This window comes from Struthio camelus, chromosome 2 (assembly GCF_040807025.1).
Source record: "Struthio camelus isolate bStrCam1 chromosome 2, bStrCam1.hap1, whole genome shotgun sequence".
Lineage (NCBI taxonomy): Eukaryota > Metazoa > Chordata > Aves > Struthioniformes > Struthionidae > Struthio > Struthio camelus.
In genome coordinates, this window is record NC_090943.1 from 33,882,291 (window position 1) to 33,903,745 (window position 21,455).

General features: G+C 34.6%; 1 protein-coding gene across 6 annotated transcripts in view; it reads right to left on the reverse strand.

Annotated features, from left to right (window-relative positions):
- Positions 1–21,455, reverse strand: part of CRPPA (CDP-L-ribitol pyrophosphorylase A) — a 128,111-nt gene that overhangs the window by 43,743 nt on the left and 62,913 nt on the right. For all 6 annotated transcript variants that reach the window (XR_011139630.1, XR_011139629.1, XM_068935016.1 and 3 more), the window contains exons 6-9: positions 20,653–20,750; positions 16,937–17,026; positions 16,170–16,262; positions 12,498–12,626 (exon numbers count right to left, since the gene is read on the reverse strand). Coding sequence is in view for 4 of the 6 variants with exons in the window: in XM_068935016.1 (XP_068791117.1) it covers positions 12,498–12,626; positions 16,170–16,262; positions 16,937–17,026; positions 20,653–20,750 (410 nt within the window). In the remaining 2 variants the exon portion in view is untranslated. The remainder of the gene's footprint in view (positions 1–12,497; positions 12,627–16,169; positions 16,263–16,936; positions 17,027–20,652; positions 20,751–21,455) is intronic.

Here is a 21,455-nt window from a genome sequence, read left to right on the forward strand (position 1 = left end):
TTAATGAAATACAACAATACATCATTCTAGTACTGTTAATCCTAAGTTTGTAAGATCATGCATTTCCATGTCTTAAGAGAATATCCACAGTAGACTTTAATCTAACTTCAAACACTGTGCATCTCAGACTGTCTTGAGATATGAACACATCTTCACATCCAGGTGTTCCAAAATACATTTAGATGAAAGCTAGCAGAAACATTTAGAGACTTCACATTAGTGAAATTAAGTTGCCACAAGATTTGCTCCTGTCATCTGTAATGTTGAAAAGTAAACAGCTCTCAGCAACCAGAAGGCAACAGCAGGATGCACTCAGAGATTGTTTTGGCCTTATCCTTGCTGGAGAGAAACAACATGAATTTATTGGGGGTAAGTGAATTTGTTTGCTTGTCTCCTGCTTGGTAGCTGGTTTAGATGCTGCTTGTAGCAAAGTCTGTCAGCTGCTTGGTGTGGGTATGGATAAGCAAAGTTGAAGGAGCAAGAGCATATTTGCACCTTTGAACACAGTAACTTCAAAGATAGCATGAGGCAAATGGCTAAACGGGATAATGAGGCTGGCATGGGCACAAAAGCATACTAAGAGCTTCTCATAGACAGCAGGGAAGCTTGCATATGAATTTTCCTTCATCATTTCTCTCTAGAGATAGCACTATGGAGGAGAAAAAAATAGCAATTATATGTAGCAATAAAAATAATACAAATAGTAAAAAAAACCAAACATACAGAACCTGAAAGATAGTTATTAAGCATGAAATATTTTCTGCTAGAAATCTCAGATGGGAAGATTCAGCTAGGACCTGAAGTCATGGTTGAAGAGAGGAGAAGAAAAGCCTTCCTAAGCAACACAAAATTTGCAGATATCTGCTGAGAAGACAGCGTGACAGCCAAAACAGGAGCAGGACGCTCCACAAAAGCATAGGAAAATAAAGCCAAAGCAGAGAAAGAAAAGACAATGGAAGAGAAATAGAACTGAAAGATAGGTTTAGCATCCCCGTAAATAGAAGAGAAATAGTTCAAAATATAAGAAATTTTTCAACAAAATCTGCATAATGCAGCTATCTACAAGCTGCCTACAAGGCAGCTAGACCTAGGAGGAGAGAGACGGAAACTATGAAAGAGCCAAGATCCAGAGCCCAAGAAAGAGGAGAGCAGTGTCCTCAGGCTGAGGGAGAATACAGACGACAGAACAATCTGCAGACAAGAGGAACAATAAAAAAGAGAGCAAGGAATTAAAACCAACATAAGAAGAATGTTTTGTATTATACTTTGTATTTAGAATACAGATCTGTCATAGTATGGATCAAAGCTAAGGGGAACAGCCTGGATTACATAAACTGGCTATAAAATGCCAAAGGAATAGAAATGAAAACTACATAAGGGAAAGATAATCATGAAAGAAATGAAGATTCTTGTTAAAGAGAAAGGAAATGAGCAGCTAACAGAATTAAATCCTTAGAGCCAATACAGAATCTAAAGGTGAACGTATTGAAAGCACAAAGCCGACGCATATTGCCTGTGGAAAAAAAAAAAAAAAAAGCCTTGAGGAAGGGCAGGAGGGTGGTACGGGTAAATAGCAGGATAAATGAGGTCATAAGAACAAGAAGGTACCCTTCAAAAAGCTGAAGACATGTCCAAATGAAGAAAATAGAGAGAATCATAAATTTTGACATATTAAATATAAACATACAGTAAGGCAAGTCAAAAAGAGTTTGAGGAACAACTAGCAAAAAGAATCAAAACAAATAGTACGTCTTTCCTATCATACATGAGAAGCAGGATGTCTGCCAAAGAGTCTGTAGGACCCACTGATGATCAATGGGTACAATGAACACTCAGAAAAGACAAGGCTATTGCAGAGAAACTAAATTAATTCTCTGAATTGGTGCTTACTTCACGTGCTGGATTCCTTCTTTGTTAGATCTGTAAAATTGCAGTTACTGTAGAAAAGGTATGGAAGAAATTAAGAGGAGGAATGTAACAAATCCTAAGGACTATACGGCATTCACCCAATAGTTCTGAAGCTCCGCTCCAAATGGTGGTACATAATCTCTAGCTTAAAAATTGCCCTAGTAGCCAAGTACTGGATGGTAGTAAATGTGATGCCAACTTAAAATTAAAAAAATCTGGAAAGATGTAAAGAGCTATAGGATAGTAAGCCTTAAGCCTATATCAGGTAATATAACAAAAATTAAAATAATGAATAGTAATAGTGGACATCAGGTTAAAGATGATGGTAGGGCCAATGTGTCTTTTGTAAAGGGAAGTCTTACCTTGTAAACTTACTGAAATTCTTTAAAGGAGCAGATGATACAGTTGATACAATTTACTGGTATTTCCAAAAGACTTTCAACAAAATCCCCTGCCAAAGGTCTTTAAAAAACTAAGGTGCCATAGTACAAAATAGAACTCCTGACATGGATAAACGCTTACTGAAAATACAGAATGGTGAAGGTAGGAGTAAACGGTCAATTCTCAAGAACATAGCCAGTAGAGTTCAGGTGGGATCTATTACAGGATCTCAGTTGTTCAGCACATTCATAAATGAACTGGAAAAAGGAGTAAGCAATAAGACAAGTTTGCCGATGATATAGTTATTCAGGGTAGGGCTGACTGAAATGAACTGTAGGAAGACCTTTATAAACTGAACTCTCAGGCAATAAAAAGGTAAATGAAACTTAATATAGACAAATGTAAAATATAACGTGCGTTTTGCACTTAAAATGATGGGATATCAGCAGACCGTGACTTCCCAGAAACAAGAGCTTGGGACACTGCTTTGCAAAGAACCATCTTTTTTGTCTGTTTTCCAGGCTATGTAAGCTTTTTGTTAGAGAACGCAGTGGATGCTAAAAGTTTGCATGCGCTTCAGCAGACTAGATGAGCATGGAACAGAAATCTATTAAAAGGCTACTACTTCCACAGAAAACAACTCTGGCTCAGGAAGTACTTAAGCTAATAATATTTGAAAATAAGGAGAGAATTAAGGGAAAGTATACTTGCCCTGTTCTCATTCTTTCATAGGCATTTACTTAACAGTTGGACCATTCGCTGATGGTATTACATCGTAGCATAATGAAGCATGTCTCCTCCCTTCTTCACCCCAAAAGAGAAAAAGAAAATGAAACCTAAAGCTGGGATGTATCAGGAGACACAGCTCCAAATGAAACAGGTAAGTGACATATCTGTACAACCTGCAGAAAGCTGAAAGGGAGATGAATTTGGTGTGCTAAGTGCACAGACGAGCTACTAGAATAGAGAAGCTATCACATAAAGATGGAAGAACTTGGATTATTTATCCTATAAAAAACAATTCAGAGAAGGCCATGCACTGTGGATACAGTAAAAACATAATCACAACTAGCCTTTCAATAAGAATAAAGGATGTGGAAAAAACTAACTCTTCTTAAGAGTGCATGATTAGTTTATGAAAAGAATGCATGACTAGATCACATGGAACTCAGTCCTGTGTCAGACACCCTCTTCCAGTTTTCTGCTCTTTTCTACCCTTTGCCCTTAGTGCTCTAATATTAGCAATTTTTAACTGCATGTTTAAACATAATAAGGGTTATACAAGTATTGTTAGTTGTATTAAAAGAAGTATTCTTAAATAGCTGCAGAAATAAGACTCTGTGAAAAGGTAAACTCTCAATTCATCCTATACATAAGAATGTGCATCATTCCAAATAACAGTAAGAGTCAATTGGAATCTGAAGGCTGTGGGGAGTCCAGTGTGTTTTTCATTCCTAATGTTACAGTGCTTTTGCCATCAAGTGTAATATCACATATTATATATATGCGATAAATATATAATCATATGTTATTAATTTTAATATAATTAATTTACATTTAATTTGCTATTATTAATATTATACATATATACATTTAGCATCAGACATGCTCTATCATGGATGACTTTCACATGAACAATCTGCTATAAGCAAAAAATAAGATTTCAAGCTTACTATCCCAAATCCATATAGAAACCACAAGTGCTGCTTCCCACCCTTGTAAGGAAATCCCCAAAGGTCAGCCTGGGACTGGATTACTTGATTCCTGCTTGTAGAGGGGCAGGGTGAAAGTGGGAAATTAACACTCCAACACTTCCAATATAGATATGATGGCCTCCTCTGCAAGAATTTCTACAGGAAAAGACACAGAATAGCTCCAGTTACTAATAGAGAATGGTTCGACAGATTTCCTTTGTTTAAATGGCTGAAGCACTTCAGAAGTTTCACCAGTCAAATATAGTAATGAAAACACTTACGCTATAGAACTGAGGAACAGATATGGGGGAGGGGGGAATTTATCCAGCACAGTACACAATTTTCAGTATACAATTTTAAAGTACGTCTGATATCTTTATCTCTGGATATGAGTAAATTAATGGAGTAGAAGTTATTGATCTTTGCCTGTAGAGACCTCAAATTCTGCGGAAATATTACATATCTTTACCCTATGATGAAATACAAAACCTATAAGGCAAAAGAGAATACATCTTTCAGAGAGGATAATTCTAAGGTAAAATATTGATTGCTACAGAAGCAACTACTTTATTGCTAGTCAAGCTAGCATTGACTCTGTAAAATCCTATTTTCAGAGTTGTTTTACAGCTCATCTATAAAACTCAACTTTCCATTGAAATTGGCAAAAGTTATTAGAAAAAAAAATTAACTTAGAAAAGTGCATCCAAAATTCAAAAGAGCGTTAGGAAACACAACAGCAAGTTGGCAACGTTTTCAAAAGGCCTCCTAAGCATACATAGGAACTTTATTAGGTTCTTTGTGTTGCTGTTTTATGTATGAAGAGCTAAAGGTAGAAAATGTAGATGTACTCATCTCTATAGGTGAGCATTATGGGTACCTGCTAAATGATAACTTTGGAGAATAGTATGTAAGCAAGGTGAGAAGACTAACTTCTGATGCTCCTGGCTGGGCTCCTGATGTCCAGCTTACTCAGACAGTGAAAGAATACAAGCATTGCTTTAATGCAAGAACTGCAGCACTAAGAATCTGAAAATGAAACTGTCCATAAACAAATACAATGGACTTCACAGGTTTCTATTAGGCAAGCTAACAATGTTAAAAAACAAATTAAAAGCAGTTTGTTTGCAAACCAATTTTTGTGTTAATATCCTTTCATTTTCGATGTTTATGTTTCCACTAAGAGATAGCAGGTCAACATCAAAGCTTTCATAATACTGAAAAAATGTCAGACTAACTAATAATAGATTTGAAGATGAAACTCAGATTTGATGCTCACAGTATTTGTTTTTGTAATTTGTTACAATTCAGTGTTTATCCCCTATCACACTAAAACATCTAGCACAATTAAAAAACATGCACTTTTCTACCTTGCTATATTATATATTTTCCTCCTCTCTAGAGAGCTTGGCATTTCACCTTTTGAAATCGTTTATTCCCCAAAATCTTACTCCATACTATTAAACTATTTTAGAATAATTTTTTTTTACTATTAAAAAATCACCAAAAATATCCCCCAAATAACCTCTATTGACTAGCCAGAATGGTCGAACCCAGGCCACAAAAGCAAGAAAGTTTAGAGAATGCTTTGTGAAGACATGACTTTAAAAAAAAAAAATCACATGCCTTCATCATTTTGGCTAATTAGGTGATGTGAGAACCCTGATTTGTCCAATTAAAAGTTCAGTAGCTGAAATAAGTCTAAAAAGGTCATGTGTAAAAGGCACAAAACATTAATCTCATTATTTTCGATGCAGCTTGTTATATTCCTAGAAGCTGTAACAGCAGAGACAAATTAAGCAATTCTCTGACCTTTCTGTGATAAAAATCTATACAATTATTTAATCAAAACCCAAAAGGTTATCAATTATTTTTCCAAAATACTCATCCTCCTCAGACTGGGAATTTAGTACTGCACTGGGAAGTTAGCTTGTGGAAATACCTTCTTTGAACACCTTTAGGAAGGCTTCACTGTGGTAATAAATCCACTAATTTATTATCTGTTTTGAGGAGGACTTGACGGGAAACAAGGAAGGAAAAGTGCAAAAGAGAGAGACTGAGCAAACAAGTGTACAAGCATGTACACATGCATTCAAGACAGAAACACTAGTTAATACCCTGAACAATCACCATTTGGCTTCAGAGCATCTACTAAAAGCAGCAGCAGTCCAGGCATGTGACTATGCTTCCCGTAAAGGTACACACATCAAAATGTTTAGAACAAGAGTGAGATTTCTAGTTTTCGTGTTAAGCAAACTCAAGTCTTTATTTATATCCTTTCCCGACTCAAAGCCTAAAGCTTAATTAATATTTTAGTAAACTTGGAATTAATATTTCTCAATTGACTAATGTTCCAGAGATGTGAACATTTTTTCTTGACATGGCTTGACAGAAGAGATTGAGAATGCAGGTTTTGACAGAGATTTCAGTTCAAAATAGAAAGCTATCTAAGCAGCTAATTATTTCTGTATAAGTTACAAAGCAGAAACAAATATTCACATACAGAAGCATCTCTTTGCAATTACACAGCTTTCCAGCTTTCATACCTTGTATTAGGGAATAATTTTGTTTAAATAAATAATTTAAATATTTCACTGAGAGAAATCTTAAAACTAAAATCTTAAAAGAGTTCTCTGTTAATTTTGATACTAATAAGAAAAAAATATAAAAATATATTGTGCTAATAGGAAGCTGTTAAAAAGAGTATGACAAAGATATATTTAAAAACTGTGCTATTTTTAGACGTTGCTGTACATGTGCTTTCATGTGAGTAAGTCTCATAGACAAGAATTTCTGACAATCAAATCAACTAGATGGATCAATTTTTTTTGCTCACAAGCTTTTCAAACAAAGTCTTTTGTGATGTGCACACGTTCAGAACATTCAGTATAATATATGACTGAATGCTGAGCTGTTGCTTGGAGATCTCAAAACAAAATCAAAGACAAAAGCATCAAGGTGAGTCAGAAAACATCTGTAATTGTTTCTGTGTGTGAAAAGACTGATGGAGCATTTGCAAATTTGCATAGCAACTTTGAAGATAAATTAAATGCTACTGTAATTACTGAAGAGTGGAAAATTTTCATATGCAAAATAACATCTATAGATACTGTGTTCTATTATTATCAACTTGCCATGGCATTAAAGGTGATAGGCCCACTGAGAACATTTACCAGTTTTACTTGGGCCACTCCCAAGAAAAAATGATTGTTTTCTGTTCGATTTCTCGGGTACCAAGTTAATAGAGCCCCAGTTCTGTATCTTTTATTCATTGAGAATTCCATCAGAATAGTTACTTACAGGCTTATTTAAAACTTCAATGTTTGCGAACATTTTCATCTTGCCAGCTCTACTTATTGCAAAATATGGAGTCATGTCTGATCTCAGACTGTAGTAATAACTAATTTCAACAGAACAAATAATGTCCAGTCTCCGTAAATATCGGTCCCCAGTATTAGTGGTAAATGACTCATTAGACCTTTGCATTAATAAGCTTATAAATGCTGATTTCAATGAGGTTGCTCATGTACACAGTTTCAAGCTGGATTTGGTTTCCCTCTGTTCTGCACCCTGTGCAACCTAGATCACTCTGGTACTTTTAACTCATCACTCATGAGTTTGCCCGATTTTCCGTGATGAAAGAGTGAATATAGTCTGTAGGACCACAGCTACTTAAAAGTTACAGTTTCTGGCTCCTGAAAATAATAAATAGTAATTACTTAGTCCTAAGCGTTTTTATGGATAGATTTAGGTTTCCATATTCATTACACGCTTTAGGTCACTGCAGCTGATAGGTAGAAATATAAAAGTGTAATCTTTAGAAGAGAGAGATCTCTAGACCCCATTCCAAACACTCTTATTAGCTTGCAATCAACTGACCTAAGTCTGTGCTGATTATGAAATGAATTATGTGCAGTGTTGTGTGCAGGCGTCATGTAGGGCATGGCTCATTTGATTTCAACAAGTTCTCAAATTATCAGTTCCTGATTTCACTTCCTTTGCACTTCAGGCTCATTATCTTACTTCAGTTGCTAACTTGCATAACCCCACTCAGAGCTGTGATCCCTGTTTTGGGAACCACTGCCTTAATGTCTGCAGTTACCACCATTTTCAAGTGATCTTTACTGAAAAAAAAAATACTGGAAACATTTACTTTTTGGATTTTGCCAACCAAACAGAAAATACATTTAGCACTTTAAGTATTCCTTCAGTCACCAAGCATATTTAAGACTTGCTTTCAAAAAGTCTTACAGACTAATGAATGTCTAGTATGTATGCATAAGAAATCACCCACGGTTCAATTTCCTTTTAGTTTCAAACAGCTCCATAACAATTATTCTATTACATCACTTGTCTCTTCTTAAGGTAAGGACAGTGATTGTTCTGGCTACATCAGTGAATAGTTCCTTTCTCTGAATCAAGAAGCTGTTTCAGAGGCAAAAGTACTTGGGGCTACCACAGCCCGGGGAATCCTAAAAATATGTATTTGCTGTTCTGAACCTGATGCTCTGTCAGTGCCTCACTGAAGGAGGATTATTTAAAATCCTGTGGTTTCCTACATCCATCCATGTTACATACTTCATTTTAGATGACAACTGCTCCATTATACCCTCTGTGAAAAGCAATTATTGCTGAAACTTCTAGATCAAGACTCTCTTATTGCAACTTTTACAAGCTTCTGAATTTGCATTTTCATGTTAGGAAATATTTCTTGTATTCCTTTTTATGTCATTTTTGTTTATGCAAAAATATATTGGCTTTTTATAGTTTTTCCTCATAATAGCCAGAGTTAACTGCTCTGTATTCACCTTGCTTACCAGCTGTATCCTTTGACTCATCTGGCAGTCTCAAAAATCCTCAGGAGCTATCACAAGTTCAGAATCTTCCGAAACTCTTTTCTCATGTGTTTTGAATATGTAAAACATTTCTAACATTACAAAAATGTTTTAGAAAAGAATTTGTTTTAAAATACTTTCATAAATGAAATTTTAGATCAGTGTTCTTTTCCAGATGCAAACTAGAGCTGTTAAGTGAATCAAATCTTTGTATCATTATCAATATTTTAGAATTCCATGAACAATTTTTCTGGTAGAAATAGTTATTTGTGTTCAACCTCTGAACTTTGAGAAAATGGAAGGTACAAATGAGGTCATTTATACAGCAGATTAAAGCCTTTTACTTCAATTTTCCTGAGTAGCTCCTTCACAATCAGGTCTATAAAGGTAATTTTCAGGTATCATAAAACTGTTTGGTATATTTTCTAAATAGTAAACAAACACTTAATTTAAAAAATGAAAATAAAGATTTATAATTTCTTTTAGGCCTTCAATTTGCCTCCAGTACTGTCAAAACTGTACTCTAAGGTACCAAAAGCATTTCGCTTCTATTTCTAAAACATATAAAAACACTATATAGCTCAACTTCAACAAATTTACTTTCCTAATGCAGAACATTAGAGTGACATCATATTCTTTCATGTTTGTTGTATCAACGTATCATCACGTCCAATGATATATCCCTTACAGCTGTAAAGCAATTTCACCTCAACCTTTCTGTGGCCATGTGTCTCAATTAATGCTTTGTCCATTACATTTTACCCCTGTTTTAAAGCTAGTTAAAGTGTGCATATCAACCCTGCATGCTTGGTAGTGATGATATAACCTGTCAGCTAGAGAGAACCTCCATGAAGTAATTTGTCATCACTCATCTCCTGAAATAATCTATAGTTGTCAGGGACGTCTGGATACTGAGAGAAGCTGTTGCAACAGCAGGCTGAGCGAATACCCTGCATTACAGCAGCAGGTGCTTTTGGTGTTTGCACTTCATCCAGACCCCCCATCATGCCAGTATGAAAGTAACCTTTCCACCCTCAAGTAGGGAACCGCTGTGAATGTGACAGCACCCCTTGCTGCTAACTGTAACAGTGAACTGATAACATATCTAAAAGCAGGAGTCTTTGCAACCCTAAGACCCTGCTAGTGGGACAGACTCTTGATTAAAAAGTTAGCACGCACGTACTTTCTCCTTGCTAGACACAGAGTGGGACTCACATATAAACTAATAGGTTGTACTAAAACCGAAGTACCTCGGTGACACTCAGATCATGCTTTCAGGTTAAAAAAAAACAATGTTTTAAAGATGTCTTTTCACTGTATGAATTGCTTTCGTTCACGGCATCCCTCCTTCAACCTCCCCCAGACCAGCAATACATTTTGTGCTATGTCATTTCTTGATTTCTATGTCGGTTCTTTCTGCCAGACCTTACCTAGAAGCAATTGTGTTCTTCGTAGATCTGCAGCTGTAAGAAAACTTGACACATATCATATGTGATCTGCATAATCTATTTGTTAGTTATCTATCGAATGTTGATGAGCAGGAGCTCAGGATTATATCCCTGTCTTTGTGAGAAGAAAATGTTTTAAAGTTGTTTAAGTCAAGAGAGCTAGAAGTGGTTTAATCACTTTGCAAACTGTTTTATTCTATATAATACTTTATCCACGTTAATAGATGAGGATGCTGCCTGCAGTGATCTTACATAATCGTTCCATCCGTTCATTTTCAAAAATAGGAAGATAGTGTTCTGCAGCAATTCTCTCACTACCAAGGATTAAGAATTTCAATTCAGATCTTTTATTTTTGTTATATATGCTTGCTAACAATGCAGTTCACAAAAATCAGCTGAAGGTTATAAGAGATTTTTCTTCCAGTCAGCTTCGTGAAATGTTGCTATTCGCATATGTCCATTTAACCCACTTATATATAAAATCATATATACCTTCATTTAAGAAAAACATTCCACTTTCACTAAAGCCGTACTTGCTATGTTACGTTTTACCATGATAATGTGCTTGTATGACCTCTTTAAGCAAAGTTTCAACAGTTATACAAATGATTTTTATCAAAGGAATTCAGAATTCACTCTGGGAAAAAATAGGATTTCTACTACCAGAAAAAAGAATGAAAAAATTTATATATCCTCATATCTCCATTTCCACAGTTCCCCAAATAGCACAAAGATACCTGTACTTTATTCCTCCACTCTTACTGGTCCTAATCCAGGCAACCCTACTTGCAAAGTTTTCCTCATTGCTTTCCTGCAATACTGTAAAGAAACTTTATCGACGTTTGAATTGATCTAGAGTTCTAAAATACAAAATAGACTTTACTAAATGAAGAAGAGGGAATAGGGGGTTAAAAACATTAAACCCTACACAAATTAGCTTACTTTCACTCCTCTACAGATCACAGCAAACTAAAGAAACGGGCACAATGACAGAGACTGGAGTGAAAAGACAGAAAAATGAACACTAGAAAAGATTCGAGATCAGTACGAAAAGAACGAAGTGAAGCCACATATGCAAAATCCAAACAGAATGAGAAAACTAGTGCTTCTGTAAGGTATTTAAGTCTTTCTAGCAGGTGCAGATACTTGTCACGGTCTTTAACTACCTGTCTGAAGTTACATCCAAACTACTGGAAAGTATTTTTAAAAGCATACACCAGTGAAGGTAACAATCCTTCCTATTTTTAGTTTTTATTATATCACATATCTTACTAGACTTGAATTTAATATCTCAGCACCATAAAAGCAGAAAGGCAGCTCTAATAGAGAGCAAGAAATGATTTTATATACATATATATAAATATATGTGTGTGTATTTACATATATGTATATAAAAATACACTCTCACACACAAACACAGACGCACACATGCACAACTTCTACCAACAAAAAATTCAAACTCAGCAAGACTATAACAGGTTGTTTACCTTTTTTAGTCAATGCTATATAAATCTAAACACCTACTGCAATCTAAAACATCAGTTAATATTACCTTTATTCTTCTCTATTAAATTTTCCATTGCACATCTAATATTTCTCTCTTCACTACTGACTAAGAAAACAACTGCCTGCATAAGCACTGAAAACTATATACGCACCGGAGACAAGGCAGTCCACTTTTTTGAGAGGCAGAACACCTTCCCAGGCAAAATGGTTTATTTTAAATAGCTTTTCTGAGTACAAAGGATGCTGGAGTGCTAACTCTTTTTGCCTCCAACTGAGACAGTTTGCTGCTACTGGAGACACAGATACTGTTTGTTTCACCACTTCTATGCCATATCCTTTCTGTTACCTCAACACTCAACATTGTTTTGATAAGGAACAAAATTTTGTAAAATCATTTATCGAAAATACTTCTAATATTTTTTACTTTTAAAATGCTGAAAAAAATCACGTTTTAAATAGAATAGCAAAGAGGAAAAAAGGGGCCCTGACATTTTCACATGCTTTGAAAAACTGTTTACCATTTGTTCCCCTCTAATCAAAATGCTTACATTTTTGCCTGTAACCAGAGGCGCTTCTGAATTTTGAACAAGAACAGGCAAGAATCTTTCCAACAAACCTTTTTCATGTCATACTTATTTCTCTTTGATTTTCTTTAAAATTAAGATTCTATCATTAATCATAAAAATCACAAAAGTAGATAATTTGCAGGTAAAAAGAGAATTACATACCTTGTAGTGGATAACAAGACCATAAACCCAAATATTCTTCTTTTTCACTTCCCTTGCAAATTTCTTGATCCTAGTTAGTTCTTCCATCTCAATGCTGCAAGAAACATTTTCTGAACTATTCAAATGCACCTGCAAAGGAACAAAGATGCAAAAAAAATCCACTTTTTCAAAATGCATTACTTTAGACTGCCAAATATTAGTATATCATTGTTAAGCACACACAAAAATACAAGCTAACAAAAGTTTTTTCTTAATTAGCTTCTAATTGCATATTAAAAATGTTTAATTGAATCAGAAAACAAACAATAAATTCTTTTCTAAGCTCTAAACTAACTTCCACGGAATTTTTTTGTAGCAGGAAATTAGAGAAACTCAGATGTCTTTCTCAAGCACCTTGAAGGTTTTCAAAATGGAACTTTAAATTTAGTATCTTTTTAGTGTTGCATCTTAGTTGCCTCAATTGCATTCATTTCAACACAACACTTGAAGTTTAAAAAGCAGAGACTACTTCAAAAGGGATATGACCAGCGCTTGGGGCAAGGAAAGGCAAGTCTCATTCACCCAGCCGGGATGCTGCACAACCCTGCCTCGTCCCACAGGACCTGTGCTAGCATCTCGGAGGAGATAACAACTGGGTCACCTGGCTCAGGGCTCTCTGAACTCTTTCCCAGGGCTTAAGTGTTCTCATAGTTTCACATAGAAATCAAGATTAAGGATGATTATTTCTACATAAAAAGTTCAAGCATCTATTAATAATATGAATAGCTAAAGTCATAAATCTTCTTAAAAGAAAGGGAACTACTTTTCTGGTTGAAAGACTCCAGCCACATAAAATGTATCAGCCAGTGGTACAGAGAGGTGGAAGTAGAGAGCTAACCTCAGAGATCCACACTTGGGGAAAAATGTTTCAAGCTCCTTTTGTAACTTACGTTCAATCTATCCTGACAGATAACAGGCATTTACTCATTTCCCTTAAAGCACTTTTTAAAAACTGTTTACCTTCTAAGTGCACATTTCCAAGTAGAAAAGTTTTGTGGAAATATTCACCAGCAAGCTATTGTCTTCTACTACACAGGCAGAAATTAATTTTCAAACACTCATAATTTTGTTAAGGGCTTGGTTTTTTTTTTTAAATCAAAAACACAACTACACAGCTAAGTATTGCTCATTTACAGCTATCCCCAAGAAATTTAAACCTCCTGTTTTGAGAGATACGATCTAATACCTTTACATTACCTTGTTCCGCAGCATTAATAAGAGATTTTCCTCAGACTTGCTTTTGCGCTGAAGTGCAAACACTGGCAATTACAGAGATGAAGTATTACTCTCCAGCCCTAACTAATTATTACAAAATCAAAAAGATCACATCTGTTCAATGAGACCCTTGCATCTACCAATGTGTACACAAATTACTCAGAAAAGTATTAAGAGTAAGATGCTTTTGGACAGGATATTGGGTTGATACAGGGAAGAGGTAAAACAATTGCATGAAGTCTACCTCTGTGCTTCCCTGTTTCTCCTGAAACTTTCCTCTGTCCTAAAGGCTGGAGGGACAGCCTTTGCACCTGTTTCTTCACCTAGTGCAATTCATAAAGGCCATATGCCCAGAAATCATTCTATCCAGTGCTTATACTGGGATAATTTGGCTGGTTAATAGGCTGATTAAATTGGTCATCTGGTGCCATAATAAGACTTGTTATTCTTACAATCAAACAAGTTGAACACTGGGATGAAAAATAAAATCAACTCTCTCAGTTGCCCGATTACTACAAAGGAGTCACAAGTGTCCTGAAATCAAAGACTAGTCATTTGAAACATACTTCCCAGTCCTCCTCCTTTTTTTCCCATCTTTTATTTCTAAAAGATAATATGGTAATTCCATAAAACTAGGCTGTGTAGCACAAAATGCCCTTTTGTAGTTAGGGTACTACAAAAAAAAAAAAAAGAGAGAGAAAAAAAAAAGAGAGATACACTTTTTACACATGTTATTGTATCTGTTTTTAATGTTAGCAACTCTCCACCTAGTTGCAAGACTCTTCTCTCACTGGTTAGATTAGGGAAATTTCAAATGTTTCTTAGGAATAACTACTGCATGAAATATGTCACCTAGAGTATAGTGCAAAAGGGATTAACCATACCATTTTTTACTGAGGCTGCATAAAAAGGTGTTTGCTTAAATTATTTGTGCCTTCAGTCGGCTGCACAAGCAAGCAGGCTTATTTTAAAGATAATGCTGGATTCTATGATGACTTCAGAATCTCTGTATCTTAAGCACAAAACCTCAGAGTTTCAAAGTGAGCTTGTGTAAGCATTTTTTTTTCCATCCTTATGTATTTCTCTGGAAACATTAAGTCAGAAGTTTTATTCAATTATTTAAATAATTATTTAAACAAAGCTCTCACATTCCAGGTGTCATAGGGAAAATAATAATAATAATTCACAGTCCCTGTAAATTCCAGATTCCAGTCCAGATTACCTATGAATCTGGAAAAAAAAAAAAGCATGTTTTCAACTCTGTAATATTATCTAGCTGATTAACAAAACTTTCTTTAACTGTGCTCCCCCAAAACTTAACACAGAAAGAAATCATTTTTGCAATTGTTGATGAAGGGCTAATGAAAACATTCTCAGTCCAGTAAAGAATATTCTGCCTTTCCATTAGCCTTGTAAATTGGCATCAGAATTAGAGGTATATTATTACTCTCATTTTCAAATGCAGAGAGAATTCTCTTCTGTTTGAAAATTTAGTAAAATTGAAGCTCCGTCCTGAAATTCCTCAGAAATATGGTCAAGACAACAGACTAGAAATAAAGTGCTAAATCTCCAGCTGCATAGAGTATGTCATACTCTCCCAGGACTAGAGACAACAACATATATTAGGAGAGGATATGAAATTTTTCATTTGTGAAGTAATTATCTTCATTATATCTCATTTATTTGTTAAAGAGGTAATAACACTTCATCACTTACGGAACGTAAATTTCAGATTAAGAACAGATTACGTCTCATTACATAGCACTAAAATTTTCAAATTTACCCACATTTTCTTTTTCACAGCTTGAGTAAAAGAAAATTCAGCTATACCTTCAGCTGTCTTCTGCATGAACTATTAAGCTATTCTGACAGAAGTACTCAAATAATTAGATTTTCACCTGAAAATACACTATAAAACTTTTGCCATGTACCAGAACAGATTCTTCAGTCATATGTATGTTTTAAAATTATACTGCACAGTACTTCAAAGTTCATTTTTAATACCTGAACCAGAAAAGCAATAATAATTTTAAAACTTCAAATAAACCACAAAGCACAGATGAAAATAAAGCCACTTAGTTCTCCTTTGACTGAACATTCCAGCAGAATACATCATTCTGCAGTACTCCCATCAGACGTGGAGCACAACAGCAAAGCAGGAGCTAACAGTTCAATGTGACGACTCACAATGAGTATTTTAAAGAAAGATATAACTAATAAGCTTTTGCTAGTGTCGGTTTATTTCCTGGCAGCATGCAGTACATTTGCTGAAGTGTAATGACATTCCTTACAATCTAATTTACAGTTCAAGTTTACCATTTTACTCAGTTAGCAGTGTCTCTTGAAATAGTTTGAAGTCTAACATTTAAAAACATTTCATTAGATGTTTACTACAGTAATTTACAGGAGTTAACCTACCGAAATAAGAACAACTGGGTATAAGAGAGGAATATTTGATTTTTCCAACATATCCACTAGTAGCTGGGTTTCTTGAAATGCAGATTGTTTATCCTAAATGAAAATAAATGTTTAGAATTACTTAAAACATCAGTTATTTATAAAAATAGAATCTGAAGATCTTATTTACTAAAAAAAGGTACATTTTTTTTTATATTTGTAATGCTTTTGTCTGATAGAGTTATGGATATATGGAAAAACTTAGAGGTCAATAATATTATTTTTAGGAAATATATACAACATCTTTTAAGGCCCTTCATCGGTCTCAAATAAGGTTCAATTAAAATTCTCATGATCTAAAACAGGGACCCAAATATAGATTGTGTAGCATGCATCTGTCCAAAATAGTAAATACTAATTTAGACCACGGTAGCAAGGCAGAGTTCGATGACCACACATAGGGTATACCTGTTCATGAGACAATCCACTTCCCTACAATCTCTGTGAAAGGAAATTTTAAACTACTCTCATTTTTATCCCTCTTATTCAAGAATTTCATGTTTGGTTTAACAAGATACCTATGAATGGAAGAAGCATAAAAAACACAAGAGAAAGAATGGACTAGATGGACTAGTTTGGTGCATATCAGAAATACCAAACACAGGAATGGATATACCAAGAGGTTAGAAATAAGAAACTTATTATTCCAACATGTGCTTACCATTTACCATTACTAATATACTTTTGTTTCATTTTTAAAACTGAAAGCATGAATCCATGTTACTTACATGTATGTAAATAAAATTGTAGCACTGTCCTGAAAACATGTTCTGTAGATGGCTATCATTTTCGAACAGAGATATCGATATAACTTCAACCTAATGGGAAAAAAAATACTTCACAAATTTGACTTCACTATTAATTACCTGCTGAAGCTTCCACAATTATGGTGGAGCTGTTCATTCACATGATATAAAATAGTGGCAAAGAGTATTTCTAATATGTCATTTAAAAACCCTGCTCAAATTTTTAAGTGACACAACAGTGAAGTATCAAGTTCAATACCCTGCTGAGTTCTCTGTAAGTTTTTGCTTCAGCATATTGCTAGAGGGAGCCACTCCAAACAGCCACTCCTCTGCTATAGGGAGTATTCTAGGCACTAGAACTACAGACTGTCTCAGTATGTTTAACCATTCCCAGAGAGAAAAAGACTGTTCACAGGGTCAAGACTATCTAAAGGGTTCCAGTTTCTAATTCTGAGTAAGTCTCTCCAATGTTCAATAAATACTTACATGGTCTTCATGCAATTAAAAAACAAATAAGTACATATGGAATTCCTGCTGCCCAGCTATTCTGGAATTCTGTATACAGCAAGCAACATTTAGAATGTCTCCTAAAAAGCATTTCTGCAATGAATATCTTAAAATAATGTCTTAATTACAATCACATTTCTTTTGCAACCCTTAACTATAACACCAGTTAAGAAATGATCTTATCCTAATTAAAATAAAAAGTAGATTCTACTATATCATCAGCTTCAAGCTTGCTTTAAGTAAATTGGCAAACCAGATATTGGAAGGGGAATTTGTTCCCTAGAAGAAGACAGAGTTTTAAATCCAATAAAAACAGTTGAAAGAAAGGCCAAAAACTTCGTGTTGCTTCTCTTTAGCCAGTTAACCTTACTGTTGCACTACTCAGATTTATTTCAATTCAGAACAGATCCTATATGCTAACAGCAAACAAAAGAACTGATATACTCTGCTATGTTCCCTCAAACGTCCCTTAATCCACAATCCAACACAAGTACCAAATACCACATCTAAAAGACGCTTTGCACTATTATCTAAAGTAGTACTTCTATTTGTATATTTTTGTAATACTTGGGCGGCTAACTTGTTTGTAAAGGAAGGTAGTTTATAACTCAAAGTTGAGATTTATGCATTTAAGATTTTTAAGCCATTTTGGAGAAAAAATGGATAATGTAGCTCGAAATAGCTGTTATTTAATATTTTGAAGAACAAGAGAAAAAAAACACAGAAGGCAAGAATTACTAAAAATACTGGAAAATGCAATACTCGAGGGCTCTTCTGGCCTGAGTTTCTGCAGTAAATTCAGAAATCACCATTATCTTCACAACTTTACACATACTCAAATGAAGAGGAACATAATGCATGCCAAAGTCTTTTCAGAAGGTAAATGGAACATGATTCAAAGGAGAAAGCCTACTATTTTTCTCCTTGAAAAGCTACAAGTATTAAGTTAAGTATTTTCGAACATTTGAAAATGAATACAGTGTATCAGAGTTCTAATTTGAATGATGTGATATGACAGTACACCGAGTCTTTGTTTTCACAAATATATTATCCAGCAAAAAGACGACCAGATGCCTCTCTTGGAAAAGTAGGCACAACTAAGGTCTATATTCTGGAAGGGGTGGAACACAGGTAAAAATCATAACAAGACTTATGTATGTGTGGTATATGCATAAATACACGCACTCCTCTTCCGGTGAGTTGTTCAATGTATAAAGAACTCAGTTCTCAAATCTTCATAAACGTGTAGCTCTTATTTGCTTTCAGAAGAATCCTTTCTCATATAAAATGCATAGCTCTGCCCATGTCCATGCATGACACCAGTGAAACCAGCCACGTGCTTAAAACTGAACACAAGCTAATTTGCTGGATAGGGATAAGCGTGCTCAGCATCTTATCAAATTTAATTTTTAATAGGTAGTGTGGGCAAGGCTCCTCAGTCTAAATGTAAGTAAGTGTAAGCCATCTGGCATCAGCTGAAAGCTTTAGCTGAATCTAATTTCTTTTTTTTTTCTATTCAAAACAGTATTACTCTGCAATTTTTCAACCTATGCATCCAGTCTTATATACATACACACACACACACACACACACACACACAGCCATATATGCACACAACACACACTCCTCTCACAATACCATGCAAACAAGAATATGAAAGGCTATTTTCATGTTTGACTTTGATTCAATAGAGTCATCAAAAAAAAATCAGTCCCATATCGTTAGGAATCCCTTCACTTGATGCCCTCATTTTTGGTGGTTATTTTATTTGTGGTTTAATCAAATACACCATAGGTTTAGATGTATCACCAACCCAACAATAAATTATTTTTGCAACGAAGATTTGGAAACATATTGCAAATTTTCATTCTTTGAGTTAAGTTTGGTTTTGGTGCCAGACTGATCTGAGGTTAAGTTTGGCTTCAGAATGTTAGTTGCTTAAACATAACAAATGTGTAGCTTTTTCTTAGTGGACTGAAGTGTTTCTCATGGCATTATTAATGTGGTTATGTGCGAACATAGTGTATGTGTAAGTCAACGCATAAAAGAAATACTTTTTTTCCCAACATCGGTAAGCGATGTATTCTTAGTATTTCCAGAATAATTTAAAGCAAGAGAAGAAAAGGGAAAACTAGTGATGTGAAGTGGTATCAGTGAAATGGAAACATACTTCTACTCCACTACACAGCCATCCAGACATGAAAAATTCTTATTCAACCGTTTCAGTGTTTTGCCCCTGTACCTGTAGATATATAGTAATATAAAGCATGATTTTCCATAGTAAACATAATTCTTTCCGTATAAAAACTGTATATATAAAGTATAATGTCAAATGACATTTCCAGCTATAAAATAGCAAAACAGTTAGTTATACAAAAATACCCAAAAATTAATTAAGCGTAGAAAGCCAAAGATGAGCAGGCATGAGTAAAACCCATTCTTCTACAGGCCTGCATTAAAATCAGTCTTATTTTCCAGTACGCTGAAGAAACATTATGCAAATCAGGACACTTCTATTTTTGAACAGCTACCACTAGTCTATTTCTCCTTTGAGAAATACAAAGATGTGACATCATCACATAACACACAATTAAGAATTACTTCATTATCAAATGTTAAGCATCTTTGGAAAAATGAAAACATGTGGTAGTTGCATTTGTAGGAATAATGAAAAAAGAATAAGGTAATGAAATGTCAATGGAAAATTCCATCAGTATTCTATAACAATGCTTCAAATAGCAAGCCCTTTAAGTGAAATTTACTTCCATATCTCTGCACCAAGACCAATTACTTTGACTTTGCATTTGCAGTTTTGCAGGAACACAATGTATTCTTTAATTGGTTTAGACTTTAGTTCAAACTTCAAAGTAACAAAAGCATTTCTTCTGTAACATATTTGTAACAATTTGGGCTTTCTGAATCCATAACATCCAAAAAAAAGTTCTTTCTGCTGTGTGGATCCAATTTCTCCTCTAATCTAACATATACATTTTAAAGAGCATCTGTAAGATCCCTTTCCGTATCATAAATGGGCAGAAGATGTTTCTTTCTTGGTAGATTCCACACCTAGTGCTAATCCCTTGTAATACTAGAGCTCATCTTCTGTCATCACAATATTTAGACCATTTCTTACGAGTTGTGACAACCAGAAACATTAATCATTCAGTTTACAGCCACAGAGTTCTACTTACTTTTATTTGGCTTTTCAGAGATTCATGAAGGAGAAAACCAACTTGCACCACATCTTCCTTCACATCAGTAATAACACAAATTTGTTGTGATAGGTTGTCTGTGATCAAGGAGGAAAAAAAAAAAAGAATATTCCACGCAAAGAATACATCAAACAAAATTACTAATCTGCTGAGCTTTACCTTCAATTCTTACACTGCCATCTCTTGACAGTACCTTTTCAATAGCTGTAAATTTAATATTTAAGAAGATTTATTTCAAGGAAAGTTGACACAATTAGTATAGACTACAACTCAAAAATTTACGTTATACTTGATATAATTATATACAATGTGAAAAACTTACTTAAACAACGGAGACCTATGAAAAGGTATTTGTTCAGGTCCACGTTACTGATATTAGATGACAACCAAGAAAGTAATTTCTTGAAATATTCATATTGCTTATCACTTCAATGGGTCAACTAAACGCAAAATCAATAATACTGGGAAAAGCTGCTCATACAGAGTAAGCAAAAATAAGCAGAAGACACTGGATAACATAAATCCTCCTCCCCATGATATATACCACATAATAGCAGCTAAAACTGGACTGAACTTAAGGAAACAGGAGATCTAATTGTTCATTTCAGTATCAGACAGTGTTCAGAGTCAGGGACAAAGGTTTTGCAACTGGAAACTTATCAGAACTCATAGAGTGCTGTAGGAAAAAATATATATTCTTTTGTGGATAACAAAAGCAATATTTTTAAATTAATGCATGGTCTGCTCTATAAAACAAATATTTCAAAGAATTGTATTTTCTC